At 39.7% G+C, this 15,562-nt stretch overlaps 1 protein-coding gene across 8 annotated transcripts in view; it reads right to left on the reverse strand.

The window, feature by feature from the left end:
• LOC108279672 (synapsin-3) overlaps positions 1 to 15,233 on the reverse strand; it is a 124,757-nt gene extending 109,524 nt beyond the window's left edge. For 2 of the 8 annotated variants that reach the window (XM_047162315.2, XM_047162314.2), the window contains exons 1-11: positions 13,964 to 15,233; positions 13,440 to 13,575; positions 11,199 to 11,481; positions 10,572 to 10,619; positions 10,330 to 10,456; positions 9,345 to 9,510; positions 8,775 to 8,895; positions 6,312 to 6,408; positions 6,038 to 6,125; positions 4,668 to 4,798; positions 3,647 to 3,795 (exon numbers count right to left, since the gene is read on the reverse strand). In XM_047162315.2, coding sequence (XP_047018271.1) covers positions 3,647 to 3,795; positions 4,668 to 4,798; positions 6,038 to 6,125; positions 6,312 to 6,408; positions 8,775 to 8,895; positions 9,345 to 9,510; positions 10,330 to 10,456; positions 10,572 to 10,619; positions 11,199 to 11,481; positions 13,440 to 13,575; positions 13,964 to 14,229 — 1,612 coding nt within the window. In that variant the 5' untranslated portion in view covers positions 14,230 to 15,233. Of the gene's footprint in view, positions 1 to 602; positions 3,568 to 3,646; positions 3,796 to 4,667; positions 4,799 to 4,888; positions 4,993 to 6,037; positions 6,126 to 6,311; positions 6,409 to 8,774; positions 8,896 to 9,344; positions 9,511 to 9,937; positions 10,089 to 10,329; positions 10,457 to 10,571; positions 10,620 to 11,198; positions 11,482 to 13,439; positions 13,576 to 13,963 lie in introns of those variants that run through there. The other 6 variants (XM_017494006.2, XM_047162317.2, XM_047162318.2 and 3 more) reach the window with 6 other exon arrangements.
• Between the last annotated feature and the right edge of the window lie 329 nt (positions 15,234 to 15,562).

Here is a 15,562-nt window from a genome sequence, read left to right on the forward strand (position 1 = left end):
AAAAAAAAGCCGCAGCAATATTAAGAATTTTAGGCCGCAACATTCACCAAAAAAAAAAAAACAACCTCTGCGAAATGCTCCGGGATTGACTGACTGTGTTTAATGTTGGATCAGTAACCAGCTTGACATCCCTCACTCACTTTAAGTAACCACTTCATCCTCACGCTCAGGTCTGAAGCCAATCCCAGATACACTGGGCGCGAGGCAGAAATACACCCTGGATGGGATACTGGTTCATTGCAAGGCACCATGCACACACTCATTCAGTACTGAAGGTGAGAGGACACCAGAGAACCCGGAGGAAACCCACACAGGCACAGGGAGAACATCCGTAAAACCTCTACGTTTACAGTAACATGCTCAGGATTGACCCTTGAGCTGTGAGCTGGCTTTATGTAGGCTATATAAGCTTAATCTCTAACGTATTATAGGAAAAAATGTGATCACTATGTCTGTTAGTTGTTATGCTGTGAAGATATTCCAGATGTGGAATTTGCAACACATTCTGTACTGCACAAAAAGCAAAAAAAAAGCACTAAGGTATTTATACACAGGCAGTTATACACTGTCAAACATTCAATAAACCACCACTTCCCAATCTGTTATATAATATAGATCAGATTTAATTCCGCTGTTAGTCAATTTTGAGAAAAGTACAGTGACAAACTGCAAAACAACAACGTGAAGACAGATGAATAGTTATCTCATAATATCAGTGATCATGAAGATTGATGAGAGTCTGAAAATATACAGCGTTATAAATCATCCTTAAGGCGTTTAATAATAACAGAAAACTATCAATAATCTGCAGTAAGCTTGTCAAGGAAAGTATGCAAATTACAAATCCATGTAAAAATGGCAACCGTCAACATAATGTACAGAAAATGTTAGGGGAGTTGACGTAAATGACAGGAACACTGTATTTTATTTATTTATTTTTTAATACTCTGACGAAGTACCCTTAACCAACACTTAAATGCGCACGCACACCAACATTTTATCAGTTTTATATGCAAGAAATTGAACAATTCACACAGCTTTGTATGTAAAGTTGGGATTAAAAAGGTTAGGATTAGTATCACGTTTCTGTTTTTTTTTTTGTTTTTTTTTTGTAATGACTTCATACATAAAGCATGAATTCTATATCCATCCCGATTGCCCATGTAGCTTCAAATTCGTATGAATGTCTCATCAGTTCGAGTTGATTTCAAGTGGTTTGGCTGACCCTGTGCTCTGACCCCAGCTTCCTGACATGCTGGGGTATGCGAAGAAAAGAATTTCACTGTGCTGTAATGTATACCTGACCAATAAAGACTCATTATTATTTATTATTACAGAATACAACTAGCCGTTTGACTAATTTAGTGATGTAATCCAATATGAAGATCACAGTGTATGAAATAGTGTTTTCAAATGACTAGGTCATTGTCAAGAATATTAAACAATTGTGCCACATAATGCAGACCCACCTTTTCCCTGTAGTGGAAACACAACTTACTGCATTATTAATAACCCTCAGTCTAAAGAGGCACATTGCACAGCTGGATATAAATTATAACAGGCTGATTTCCAGAACATGGATTAAGCCTTGTGTTGGACTAATTCCAATGCCTATAGCTATTCACAGGATACAAGTGAGCAGTTGAGGGTCTTGCTCAAAGACCCCCAACAGAATCCAATTGACTGTGCTGGGATTTGAACTCATGGCCTTCCAAAAAGTAGCCCATTGCCTTAACCACTGACCTGGACCTCACATTGTGCACAGAAGCATTGTCATGCTGGAACAGGTTTGGTTCGATATAAAGCATATGCACACTTCTGGAGGAGATGGTCATGTAGGGATGCCAGATTGCATTGACATCCCAATCACCATTTTGAGTACAGACTATCTTAATCTGTTGCCAAATCTAATGTAAATAATATAGAATGATCACAATGTTAATTGTTTCCAAGTCAAATTTTCCATGAGAGCCATTTGGGAATATAAACTAGGAAGAAGCTTGTTGTATAACTGAACAGCAAATCATTCACTTTCTTCTAACAAATCAAATGGTTATAAAGAGGAATAGAAATATGATGAAAAATTTACTTCAACAATCAGTTTGACTGTCATTTCATGTTATCACTCAATAATGCAATGGCTGTGTCATAAGAATACCCTGAAATACAACTACAATTTTATGATAATTGAAGGCTTTTACACTAAGAAGCACTAATGTCTTCCTGTAGCACTTTTGGAGCTTTTTCCTGCAGGTTTATTGCGTTGTGAAGCAGAGCTTCTGGAGCTCTCACCTGCAGGTTTAGTGCGTTGTGAAGCAGAGCTTCTGGAGCTCTCACCTGCAGGTTTAGTGCGTTGTGAAGCAGAGCTTCTGGAGCTCTCACCTGCAGGTTTAGTGCGTTGTGAAGCAGAGCTTCTGGAGCTCTCACCTGCAGGTTTAGTGTGTTGTGAAGCAGAGCTTCTGGAGCTCTCACCTGCAGGTTTAGTGTGTTGTGAAGCAGAGTTCTTGGGGCTTTTACCTGCAGCTTTAGTGCTGTCCATATCAGAACTAGTCCTAGATCTTGAACTGAGGCGAGAATCTCCTATTGCTCTGGCATATTCACTTCTAACTGACTTTGAAGCATCAATATATATTGATGTGCTGGCAGAAGTAGTCCCTGGATTTAATCCACTATTTGATCTGGTTGAATTTGAGCCCTGTTGTCTGGCGTTCTGAGCTTTAACTGACTTTGAGGTTTTGGTATCAAATGACCCACTTGCTGAAAAATTCGCTGGACTTAATCCACCTGCTGGTCTGGACATTTGTTGTCTGGCATCCTGAGTTTTAACTGATTTTGACTCCCTAGAAATAGTCGATAATGTTGTAGGCAAAAGCATTGGACGCGACTCACTAGCTGACCTCACTGAGTTTGAAAACGGTTGTTTTGCAGTGTCCTTTCTAACTGAAAATGAGGTCCTAGTGTGAGCTAAAAAGTTTGGTGGTGAATGCATTGACCGAAATCCTCCATGTGAACTTCCTCCACGCTTTTGTGGCCTTGTAGGATTTCTAACTGGAAATGGAAACCGGGGTGCCCCAGCTTGGAAGTGTTTTGTCTTCGAGTGAGCAAAGAAGGGCGAATGCAGCACTGGAGTAAAATAGAAATTTGGAGCCATCAGCGGTGCAGCGAATCGCACAGAGGTCAGATTGGTGTATTGGAATTGTGGCGAGAAATATTGGGGAGAAAGGTGACAGGATACAGACGGAACACTGAAACTAGCCTGACTGCTTGAGGAGTATTGATTAAGAGAGACATTTTGAGGACTGTTCCCTGCTCCTTTTTCATACTGAATTAGGTACTCGGGGTACACCTGATTTTTCTCGAACACAACAAATATGGACGGGTTGTTGATGTCATTTACACAGCTGTCATAGAATACGTCATTTTCCCCATCTTTCAGAGGAGGATGGATATAACTGGGATGCCCGTTGGTATATTTTCCTATGAATACCCGGCAAAGGAACATACACCGAGTTCCAGATTCGTCAGTGCTTCTGTGGGAGGATTTGGCATCTCTGGTGAAATAACTACCTGTAGCAACATAGTGTATACATTATACTGGATATGTAGACAGGTGGGGTTTTATTTGGCTACCAAATTTTATACTCACCTTTACCAAATGCTGTCTCATGTGCTTCACAAATTCTCCGGTCAGGGCCCTGCCGGCAGATGACATCAATCTGTTTGGACTCGGTGCCATGAAACAATAGTATTTCATTTTCTTTGCCTACATTTTTTTGTTTCATGACATTGACATGCCTATGGGAAATCCATATTACATAAATCACATACACTCACAGACCACTTTAATACCTTAACCACTCAAACACCTTCTCATTTATGCAGTTATCCAATCATGTGGCAACCAAGAACAGGAATCTGAGGCTTTCATGGGGATAGACTCAACAAAACTGGCCAGTTTGTGAAGCCTGGAAAAAGATCAGGAGATTTTCAGCTGTCCAGTTTGGGCGAGTCTGTGCCCATGATAGCCTCAGATTCCTGTTCTTGGCTGACTGGAGTGGAAGCCAATGTGGTCTTCTGTTGTTGTAGCCCATGCGTGTTTCATGCATGCTGAGATACTTTTCTGCTCACCAGAAAATTAGAAACTGATTATATAAGTTACTATATCCCTCCTGGCAGCTCGCACCAGTCTGGCCATTTTTCTCTGAACTCTCTCTTGTTGATCAAGGCGTTTCCACCCACGGAACTATTGCTCATACAATGTTGTTTTTCGCACCATTCTGAGTAAACTCTAGAGAGTTGTGTGTGAAATTCCCAGGAGTTCAGCAGTTTCTGAAACCAACCCACCCAGTACCAACATCCATGCCACAGTTAAAGTCATAGAGATCACACTTTTTCCCCATTCTGATGTTTAACATGAACATTAACTGAAGCTCTTGACCTGTATACGCATGATTTCATGCATTGTACTGCTGCCACATGATTGGCTGAGTGGATAACTGCATAAATGTACAGGTGTACAGGTATTCCTATTAAAGTGTATATTGTGCTGCTCATTGAGGATTACTGTAATCGTCAATTTGTGTCACAACTATTCTGTTTTCCCTGTTTTAATAAACCTTAGGCACGTTCGGAAAACGGCCTGAGCTTTGTAGACCATAAAAACGTACCTCTGAAAATCCTCCCATAAGTCCGCGTTCAGCACCTTCTCAACGTTCGTCACGTTAAACTCTGACATTGTCTGATCAAAGCGCTCAACGATCTTCTTATATTCATCTGTATCACTGCTCAGGACAACCCTCTGGAAAGAAAATACATTTCTTGCTTTTACATTAATACACACATTTCTGATTTCTTTCTAAAGCTCGTTTGTAAATATAGAGCTCTATACCTGCTAATAGTTTCTTACATGTCTTTATAGCTTAACATTGCCACCATTAGACGCCTGTACACTGGAATGATGTTTCTGAATGTCTGAAAATGATTCTTAAATGCCTGCAAAGCAAGAGAAATTGTGTTTCAGCCTGAAGAGTAATCTAACGCATAATATTTCCTAGAAATACTCGACCCACCCCATTTATTGTGTATATTTCATTATATTATTTATCAATGAATTGACGTGCATTTATATGTAATATAGATTATACGTGTTCTGTACTGTCTGTCTTTTTCCTGGCCTTATTACACAATTTATTATTAGCCATCTATCATTATTTAGGACATTTACCAGCATCGGCAGGAAAAGGGCCAAAAACAATTGTAGATAGATGTATAAATGGAGAAACTACGCATTTTACTTTTTTACTACACTTCAAAAAGTTACATATTATATATATATATATATATATGAATCTCCGATTCAACCACATTGCTATTTTCAATACCGGGTCCTATTGAGGATGATAATGTAAGGTGTGGGGTTTAGGAGTTCTATTAGAACTCTGCCATTTTAATAATGATGATGGACTTTAAATATCGAGGACAAAAAAAACAAAAAAAACTACGGAGAGGAGCAACTCCACTCCATCCCCACACTCTATGCAAAAATAAAATACAACAAATATAAAACAAAATCAGTTTCTCAATAAGATTGTTGATGGTAACCCGCACAAGCAAGTATATCAGTCACATGGTGGCACAAGGTGGATGGATCTTTCCACCTTGAATGGAAGCTCCCATAGTGGATAGCCTCACTTGGTACAACTCGTCACCCAGGGCTGTATAACGGTGCCACAAACATGCTCTTGAAATAACGCGTATGTACTGAAGAGTGGAACCTACACCCAGTTCTAGGAGAGGTTTGGCAAGGTGCAGGTGGACCTCTTCACCAATGCTAAGTCAAGACATTGATGATCGTGCCCTCCCGGGTGGAGTAGCATGCTGGATCAGGATTCACTCTCCCAAAATGTACTATACACCTTGTTTATATGCACTTAAGTGGAAGGTGTTCCACAAATTGTGTGCACCTCATCGTTCTTAGATCCAGTAACCATTCCTAAAATGTCTCTAGTAATGACACTACACTGAAAAGTTCTTTTACCTTGAATCCAGTTGCAGACATATTGGCTTTATCCGAGTCACAAGGCAAAGCTTGGGGATTTTGCGAATGATCCTCGGATTCCGTTTCTCTAAGGAGATAGTATACATATTTGTAACACAAGAAGCTAGAAGAATAATCTTTATTTTTCATGTGGACTTTTTACTAAAAGTTACTTTCAGATGTTAAGAAGTAAGGAATATGTGGAATAAGGAATAAATGTGGAATGCTGAAGATGTTTCTTGCAGGCTTTCACTTCAGAAGCTACAGAAATTACCTTGTTATGATGTCTTGGACGTCTACTGCTGAGAGAAACAGCGGTCTCCTCCTTACTCGCATTTTGGTGTTACTCTTTTTGTTGTACTGCATCATGTCTGCCAGGTTCGGGGGGGGGGTCGGGGTAAAAGTAATATATTTGCAAGCAGCAGTCATTACGGTCCAAGCATTATTTTGCATGCAGATGCAGTCTTACAACTTTGCAATTATTGTATACCGCATAGTACTGATATACATCCTTAGTTATATGCAAATCTGTTTCATCATGATGCATCACATCTACAGTATAGTCAACAGATTTTGACAAATTGTGTTGTTAAAATGTTAAGAATTGCTGCAACCAAAGAGATGAATCTAAACCAAATTTTAACATCCCTCCTGAGACTGTATGAATATTACAAATCCGATCTCAATCAGTCAATCCTTCATTAGTTTTTATTATACAAGTCTCCATATTGTCTATTACCCAATTTTGTAAGGAAGGGAAAAGAGCAATAAAATGTTATTGTTCATTGTTAAAAAGAATAAAGAAGAAGAAAAAACAGGAGTTGGGGAGAGTTATCGACAAATATTGTCAGCAGCGCTGGTCACTAATTAACTGCCGATGTCTGAAACGCCTAAAAAGCAACAAATCTAGTAAGAATTATTGGCTTAGGAACTGTTCAATTATGCAAATTATGTCAATTATACAAAAATATTGGTAAGCAAGTGGAGTCTAATGGTTCATTGGGCTTTTTTGTTTTTACATAAGCAAGGGAAACAGTGGAAAGAATTTAGATTTTTTAGGAGACTGTGGAGGAGGCGAAATACACACACACACACACACACACACACACACACACACACACACACACACACACACACCCAGGAGCAGGAATAGGATACAAATGTTTTTCTGATTTTACAGGATTTTCATGAATATCAAATTTCTTGTGTAAAAGCCTGTATGAATGATTTCTGAATAAATCCATTTGTATCCATCTTGATAAATGAGGCCATTTGTCTATATATCTAAGGCTTTATACACTATATTGAGGCAGTTCTAAACAAAAAAACATCATAAAGGAAAACTATTTCTAGTCCTAGGCTCCGTCTTGCCATAGTCCAATATCTAAAGCACTATGAAGATCAGTGTAAAAGTAGATAGGTCAAATTCATCATGACAAACTTTGATGTTGGCTTGAGAAAGCAAGTCTACTAGAGTGTTGCTAGGCAGTTGCTATGGTGTTATGGGTGGTTGCTAGGGTGTTGTGGGTGGTTGCTAGGGTGCTGCTAGGTGGTTGCTAGGTTTTCTGAGTGGTTGCTAGGGTGTTCTGAGTAGTTGCTAGGCGGTTGCTAGGCACTTGCTAGTGTGTTATGGGTGGTTGCTAGGGTGTTGCCAGGCAGTTGCTAGGGTGTTCTGGGTGGTTGCTAGGGTGTTGCTAGGCGGTTGCTAGGGTATTCTGGGTGGTTGCTAGGGTGGTGCTAGGTAGTTGCTAGGGTGTGGCTAGGCAGTTGCTATGGTATTCTGGGTGGTTGCTAGGGTGTTGCTAGGCAGTTGCTAGGGTATTCTGGGTGGTTGCTAGGGTGGTGCTAGGCAGTTGCTAGGGTGTTGCTAGGTGGTTGCTAGGTGGTTGTTAGGGTGTTCTGGGTGGTTGCTAGGCGGTTGCTAGGGTGTACTGGGTGGTTGCTAGGGTGGTGCTAGGCAGTTGCTAGGGTATTCTGGGTGGTTGCTAGGGTGTGGCTAGGCAGTTGCTATGGTATTCTGGGTGGTTGCTAGGGTGTTGCTAGGCAGTTGCTAGGGTATTCTGGGTGGTTGCTAGGGTGGTGCTAGGCAGTTGCTAGGGTGTTGCTAGGTGGTTGCTAGGTGGTTGTTAGGGTATTCTGGATGGTTGCTAGGGTGGTGCTAGGTGGTTGCTAGGGTGGTGCTAGGCAGTTGCTAGGGTATTCTGGGTGGTTGCTAGGGTGTTGCTAGGCAGTTGCTAGGGTATTCTGGGTGGTTGTTAGGGTGGTGCTAGGCAGTTGCTAGGGTGTTGCTAGGTGGTTGATAGGTGGTTGTTAGGGTGTTCTGGGTGGTTGCTAGGCGGTTGCTAGGGTGTACTGGGTGGTTGATGGTATTGCTAGGCAGTTGCTAGGGTGTTCTGGGTGGTTGCTAGGCAGTTGCTAGGGTGTTCTGGGTGGTCGCTAGAGTGTTGTTAGGGTATTCTGAGTGGTTGCTAGGGTGTTGCTAGGGTGTTGCTAGGCGGTAAAGACAAATGGCCTCATTTATCAAGCTGGATATGAATGGATTTATTCATAAATCGTTCATACAGGCTTTTACACAAGAAATTTGGTATTTATGAAAATCCTGTAAAATCAGAAAAACGTTCGTATGCTATTCCTGCTCCCGAGGGAGTGTATTTATTGTTCGGCTCCTCAACAGTCTCCTAAACAATCAAAAAACAGTATGTTGGCTTTCTCAAACAAACATAATGACATCCCTTACCTTGCATATTGACCTCGTAAGAGTGTTCGGCTGTAGTGAAGGTGATGATAGCACTACTGTTTTCTTGGTATTTCCACTCCAGGAACTCACTGGTGATGGAAGATATATTGTGTGTTTCTTGCTAATAGCAAGCATACAATATCGTATATTAGTTCATTAAAGACATCTCATGTATCCAGAATGAATAGGTATTCATTTTGACTGATAAAATATTGATAAACTGCTTTCTCCAGAGCAACCTCTTCGACCTAATCTCGACATATCGTGTAAAAGCATTTCATTAATTTTTTTAAAAATCAAACATATTTGTAAATTAAGCTCTTAAACTGTATAATGTGGTGTTTTGGGTGGTTTTTTTTTTTTTTGGAGGCAAGTATAATTTTTTAAAATAATAAGTACAAGGTATAATAATCCTTTGGCAATCCATGGATTTAAGCTTAAAAACCTGATAGCTACTAGCACAAAACCTTAACAACTACCAGCGTGTCGGGTCATGTAACCGAGACAAAGCTAAAGATCACGCCTCCTATTTGCGGTATTACTTTCAAAGTGGTCTAGAGTGCCACTTACTGATGTTCCATACTGGATCCAGTTCCCATATTCATCGTCCCAGTACCAGATCCATTTTGTAGTGAGGGCGAAGCTGGGATCCAGAACTGATGAAATAGTAGAGAGACGGCGCACCTCTACAGAACCTCGAGTCATTGTGTCAAAGTGTACAGGTACGCTGCTGTCACTGGAAAGCACAAGGGGGAAAGGAATTAAATACAAAACTGGATTAAAATGATTTTATCAGCAATTTCACTGCATATATTAATTATATTATTTATTAGACAGATTACTCAATACTCTGCTGCCTCGCAACACTCACCTGGGCACCTCACCCAGTATGACTCAATACCACTGCACAAAACTGCAATTTTAAAGCACTAGACACTTATTTTTATATATATATTGCTGCTACATTTATTGCTGCTGTACAGTTTACAGTCCGTGTCCTGTGTATTTATTGCCCTGTGTATTTATTGCCCTGCACTCATTGCACACTGTTGTGTATTTGCACTTGTGTACTGCTATGTTGCACCATGGTGCTGGAGAAAAGGAGGAAAGGCATTTTATTCCAATGTACACAGGCTATATAGAGGAACTGCAATTAAACCCACTTGATTCGGCGTTCTGAACGTTGTTTGTTTGAGCATGAAGAGGTTTTATCGTCCTCTACTCAGTGCATTCACACACACTGGCATCACTGGTAGTCAGAGAGTTGAGAGAGTGTTCCGTTTTTCTTACTGTCATCACTATATGAAGGGATTCCTAGTAGTATTTGTAAATGAATGAGATATTACTTATCACAGCTGTTATGACATTAATTTATAGTGACTACCTGTGCTATGCGTATCTAGCTTTAATATAGACCAGGTTAAAAGACCAGTTAGATTCTGCTTTAAGAGGTTTGCTTTATCTGCAGCTTGGTATTGCCCAATGTGCACTTTTTCTTTCTTTCTTTTTTTTAAATGTGTACTAAGATAATTTTTTTTTTTTTTTAAATATTTACCTGAGAGTCTTCGTGGGATCACAGAACGCTCTTTCTATTTCCTCATTATCAGGCAGACCTTTCCAGCTGTCCCCATCCCTCTGCTCCCACTTATAAGGCAAGTAGAAATGTACATTTCTACATGTATCTGTGTAGAGAAAACACAATTGTGCTCACACATGGTACGATATATATACAGTATGCGTTGTACTGCTTATGGGTGTTTTATTTATTTATTTATTTTTTTAAAAATGCAAACGTACTTTCCAAACTGCAGGAATGATGTAAGTGGAAAAGACATATCCATTCCTCTGCAGAAAAAGAAACACCAGGTTTGCTAAAACGTGTATTAAATCATATCAAATGCATTATTTTACATATGAATATAATGAAACTGTATTCTTTAAAGACTACGTTCAAAGTTGCAGCCACATAATCCCTAAATAAGACCAACCTTAGATGTCAAGTCATTACTGAAAGTATAATTAGTCAAGCTCTATGCTTCATTTTAGTCTGTTCTGATGATTATAATAATATATACATATGTATATAAATACATACACATAATACACAAAATATACATATAAATATATATATAATAATTATAATAATAGATACAGGTTTTTAAAAAAAAAAATCAAAATAAACTACAGTTTCACTCAATGTGTTTTTTTTTTTTTTGTTTTTTTTTAATGTGTTAAATCATGAAATAGGTTAATGTCTGTAATTTCCACAGCGCTAATTCTCTCTGTATCGTATACTTTGTGTTAATGCTCTGGTAAAATCATCGCTCATATGTGTAAAAGCCATTTTAGAAAAAAATTCGTGAGTTTTTGCTAATGAAAATGAAATGTATCAGTGCTTCTGGAAAAGACGTGTGCGAAGAATACCTGCTGCTACGGCACTGCTGTTAATTCGGGGTCTGTTTGCATCTGCAATGGTAAGCATGTTCTTATAGATTGACAGTAAAATGCCCATCAGCTCATTGGACACTCCGTGGTCCTGCAGTGTTTTAAACGGATGAGGCTCGTATAAATCATGGCATCTGCTGCATCCAGTGCTGCCATCGCATATTCCTCTGATGTAGTTCTCACAGAAATGGAGTTTTTTACAGGTTCCTGCCTCAAGACACTTCCCAAACTCACCACTGCCCTCATTATATGCCGAGCACACCTGTGTGCACAATTTGTCAGTGAAAGTGAGATTCAACGTAAATTAGTGCTTCGACTAGAAGAGCACAGTATTGGCACCTCAAAAGCAAAAACCATCCACGTATTATATACTGTATATATCATTACCTATATTTAAATAGGTAATTACCTACTATTAAAAAAAATAGTAGAACACCTGTACCCCTGTTTATTCATTTAGTTAAAGATTCCTCAGATTCAGACAGAAGTGCAACCCAGCGTGGTCTTCCGCTGTTGTATCTCATCCACCTCAAGATTCGACGTGGTGTGCATTCTGAGATGCTTTTCTGCTCAGCATGGTTGTAAAGAGTGCTTATTACCATAATTACCATAGACTTCCTGCCAGCTCAAACCAGTCTGTCCATTCTCCTCTGATCTCTCACATCAACAAGGTGTCTCTGCCCGCAGAACTACTGTACCTCCCACTAGATGCCCCCCCACCCTTCCGTGTAAACTCTATTGTTTACAACCGTGGTTTAGATGGATGTGTGTGAAAATCAACCATTTTGAAATACTCAAACGTGTCATGGTTAAACTTGGTAAATGGTACACTTATATACGCTTTTATCCAAAGTGCTGTGTCTCATTCACCCATTCATACACACACACACCAATGGTAGCAGAGCTGCCATGCAAGGCGCTAACTTGCCATCGGGAGCAACTCGGGGTTCAGTGTCTCGCCCAAGGACACTTCGGTATGTGGAGTCACGTGGGCCGGGAATCGAACCGCCGACCCTACGATTAGTGGACAACCCGCTCTACCACCTGATCCACAGCCGCCCAAGTAAACTTGCTTGAAATCAGATTTTTCCCTCATTATGATGTTGGATGTGAACATGCTCTTGAACTGAAGCTCTTGACCTGTATCTGTATGCTTTTACGCATTGTGCTGCTCATCGGATAATCACACGAACGAGCAGGTGTACAGGTGTTCCTGTTGAGGTGACCAGTGAGCATATATACAGTATATACAGGAAATCACTATGGATAGCCTAAAGATATATGAGATTACTGTGGATGGTAGCACTTAGAAGCCATACAGATGGCTTCGGACTGCAGTCGATACGAACAGTTTCGCTAACGATGGTTTAGCACAACAATTGCTAGGATAGCTCTAGGAATGCCATTACCATGAACAGTTTTGTACTCAAGTCTCCATCAGTGAACAGTTACTTCGACAAAATACACTTCCTATTAAAACTAAAGTGAATTTAAAGGGAATTATTTATAATTGCACTATCCGGTGTCACCCAGATGAGCATGGGATCCCTTTTGAGTCTGGTTCCTCTCAAGGTTTCTTCCTCATGTTGTCTCCAGGTGTTTTTCCTCGGCACTGTCGCCTCTGGCTTTCTCATTAGGGATACACGTATCAATTAAAAATGTATATCCTGTATTTATATATTTCTGTAAAACTGCTTTGTGACATATATAATACGTGGTATTTAATATGTGCAGTATGTGACTTCCTGACATTTCGAGATCACTACAGATTCCCTGTCCCCCACCCTGCCCCAACATGTTAACCAGTCACTCATTAACCAGTATCTTATCAGTATCAGGCCACGTTATAAACACAGTCTACACATTCATTCTGACTAACAGGATGAAATGAAATGAAATATTTGGTAGTAATGTCGGTCGATGATCAAGACTTGGAAATGAATATAAAATATCCCAAACTCACAACCAGTACTCAGTTGTATAATCATATCATGTATAAAAGTGATGGATACCTTCAGGATAAAACTGATCAGGGATAACTTAATGAAACTTTAGTCTTATTAATTGGAACTGGTATTTAAATACATTATTTACTGAAGGTCTGAAAGTCTAATGTAATTACAGTTTGTCTCATTTACTAACCACCCAACCTCTGCACAGTGAGACGGAAGACCACATGACTGAAATTTTCCATTTTCTCATGCTGGTTTTGAGGCTTACTGAAGGCAGTAGTGTGGTGTCATTTTGTAGAAGTGTAATGCACAGCTCACTGCAGTCCAGTTCCAGCAGTTTGTGTTGGCACAGCACGCCGACGTTGTGCTCTGAATAGAGGTCATGGCTGTACTGGCACTCCTCTCTGTTCAGGAAAATATTGATTTGAAACATAATTATTTTGTGTGTTTGCAAGTGTACTGCATGTTCTGTTTTGTATTTGGATTACTGAGTAGATCTGAATATTAATTCAACAAGTAGAGGTGTCACATGTCAAGGTAAATTAGCAAATGACAATTTTATTATTATTAATTTTTTTTCCATTTTCTACAGTTCTATAGAGGAAATGAGAAACATGTCAGACAATTAATAAAGCAAGGCAAAGACAAACAAGGTATCAAAAAAGGAATAGGGTTGGATCTTATCAAGGTATAATCTTTTTTTTCAGTTGTTAAAAGGTGCGAGATCAATATTTATTATTATTATTATTATTACTGTCATTACCTATGTATAAGCTAAATACATGACTTTACCTTTCATTGTTGTATGGGCACTCTCCAAACAGGTACAGTTTGCACAAGTGAAGGTTGGTGCAGCCTTCACAATATTTAATCCTACATAATCTCAGATTGGTTTGAACAACCTGCATTTCACTTTCCTCATCAATCTCCACACATGTATCTGTTTCACTTTCTATGTCATTTAAATCTAGTTGAGTTAGCTCATCACACGCGTCCTCAAGCTCAGTTTGCCCATCATGGTCATATAAATACTGACTACCAAACGCTTCTGATCCCATGACTGTTGAAGTTCCTGCTGCTTCTCTGTGTGGAGTTCAAGCTGCTGACGTATTGTAGAGGAACCAGCACAACTTTACTGATGAATTTACAGAGGATTTAACGTACATCACACGTTTCTTGAAATCCTAGTAAGAGCTTCTACTTAGCTTTTTGGGGCGTCTTTAACACTCTCCAAAACTTTTATCCTCAGAGGAGCTCTACTGAAACATTCTAAAGCTCTGAGTAGAGGAACCAGCTCTTCCCTGCACTAATACCATAAACAATATGGCTCCTAATGCTAAGAACATGAAGAGTTTCAAAATAAAAGTCCCACAGAAACAGAACAGAAATGGTGCTGACGTTATATAACTTTAAACATACAAAAAAATACATCAAAATGTGCATAAAACACTTACTGACAAATTATGGGTGTGGGCGTGGTCGAGCATCAGGTGTGGATGAAGAGGAGGCGGATTGAGCTGGCAGGTAACGCGTCATGATTCTTATCTGTGCCTTATTACTGGCAGTCTACTTATCTGTGTATCTTTTTGCTTCCAGTGATGGCTGGTGAAGCCTGCTGGGAAGACTCCGCCGCTGACATGGAAGCCTCCCGGCTCTGCAAAATCTTCAATGTTCCACAATATTCTGAAGAACTTGCAACTTTTCAAAATTAATGCAGATGTATGTACGTCGAACATGAGTACAGCTAAAAGGTCTTATTTACCAACAAACATCTCTGCGAAGGTCCATGCAAAACAACGTCCTGCAATTGCAATTTTGACCTCTAAAAAAGAGTTGTTGACGCTCATCATGCTGGAAAAGTTTACAAAACCATCTCTAAAGAGTTTGGACTCCTCCAATCCACAGATAAACTGTATACAAATGGAGGAAATTCAAGACCATTGTTACCCTCCCCAGGAGTGGAGACCAAAAAAGATCACTCCAGAGCAAGATGTGTAATAGTCTGCGAGGTCACAAGGAACCCCAGGGTAACTTCTAAGCAACTAAAGGCCTCTCTCACATTGATAAATGTTAATGTTCATAAGTCCACCATCAGGAGAACACTGAACAACAATGGTCTGCATGGTAGTATCCCATCTGTGAAACATGGTGGTGGTAGTAGTATCATGGTTTGTATCTATTTTGCTACATCTGGGTCTGGACAGCTTGCCGTCATTGATGGAACATTGAGTTCTGAATTATTTCAGCGAATTCTAAAGGAAAATGTCAGAATGTCTGTCCATCAACTGAGTCTCAAGAGAAAGTGGGTCATGCAGCAAGACAACGACCCGAAGCACACAAGCCGTTCTACAAAAGAACGGTTAAAGAAGAATAAAGATAATGTTTTGAAGT

Source organism: Ictalurus punctatus, chromosome 19 (assembly GCF_001660625.3).
Source record: "Ictalurus punctatus breed USDA103 chromosome 19, Coco_2.0, whole genome shotgun sequence".
Classification (NCBI taxonomy): domain Eukaryota; kingdom Metazoa; phylum Chordata; class Actinopteri; order Siluriformes; family Ictaluridae; genus Ictalurus; species Ictalurus punctatus.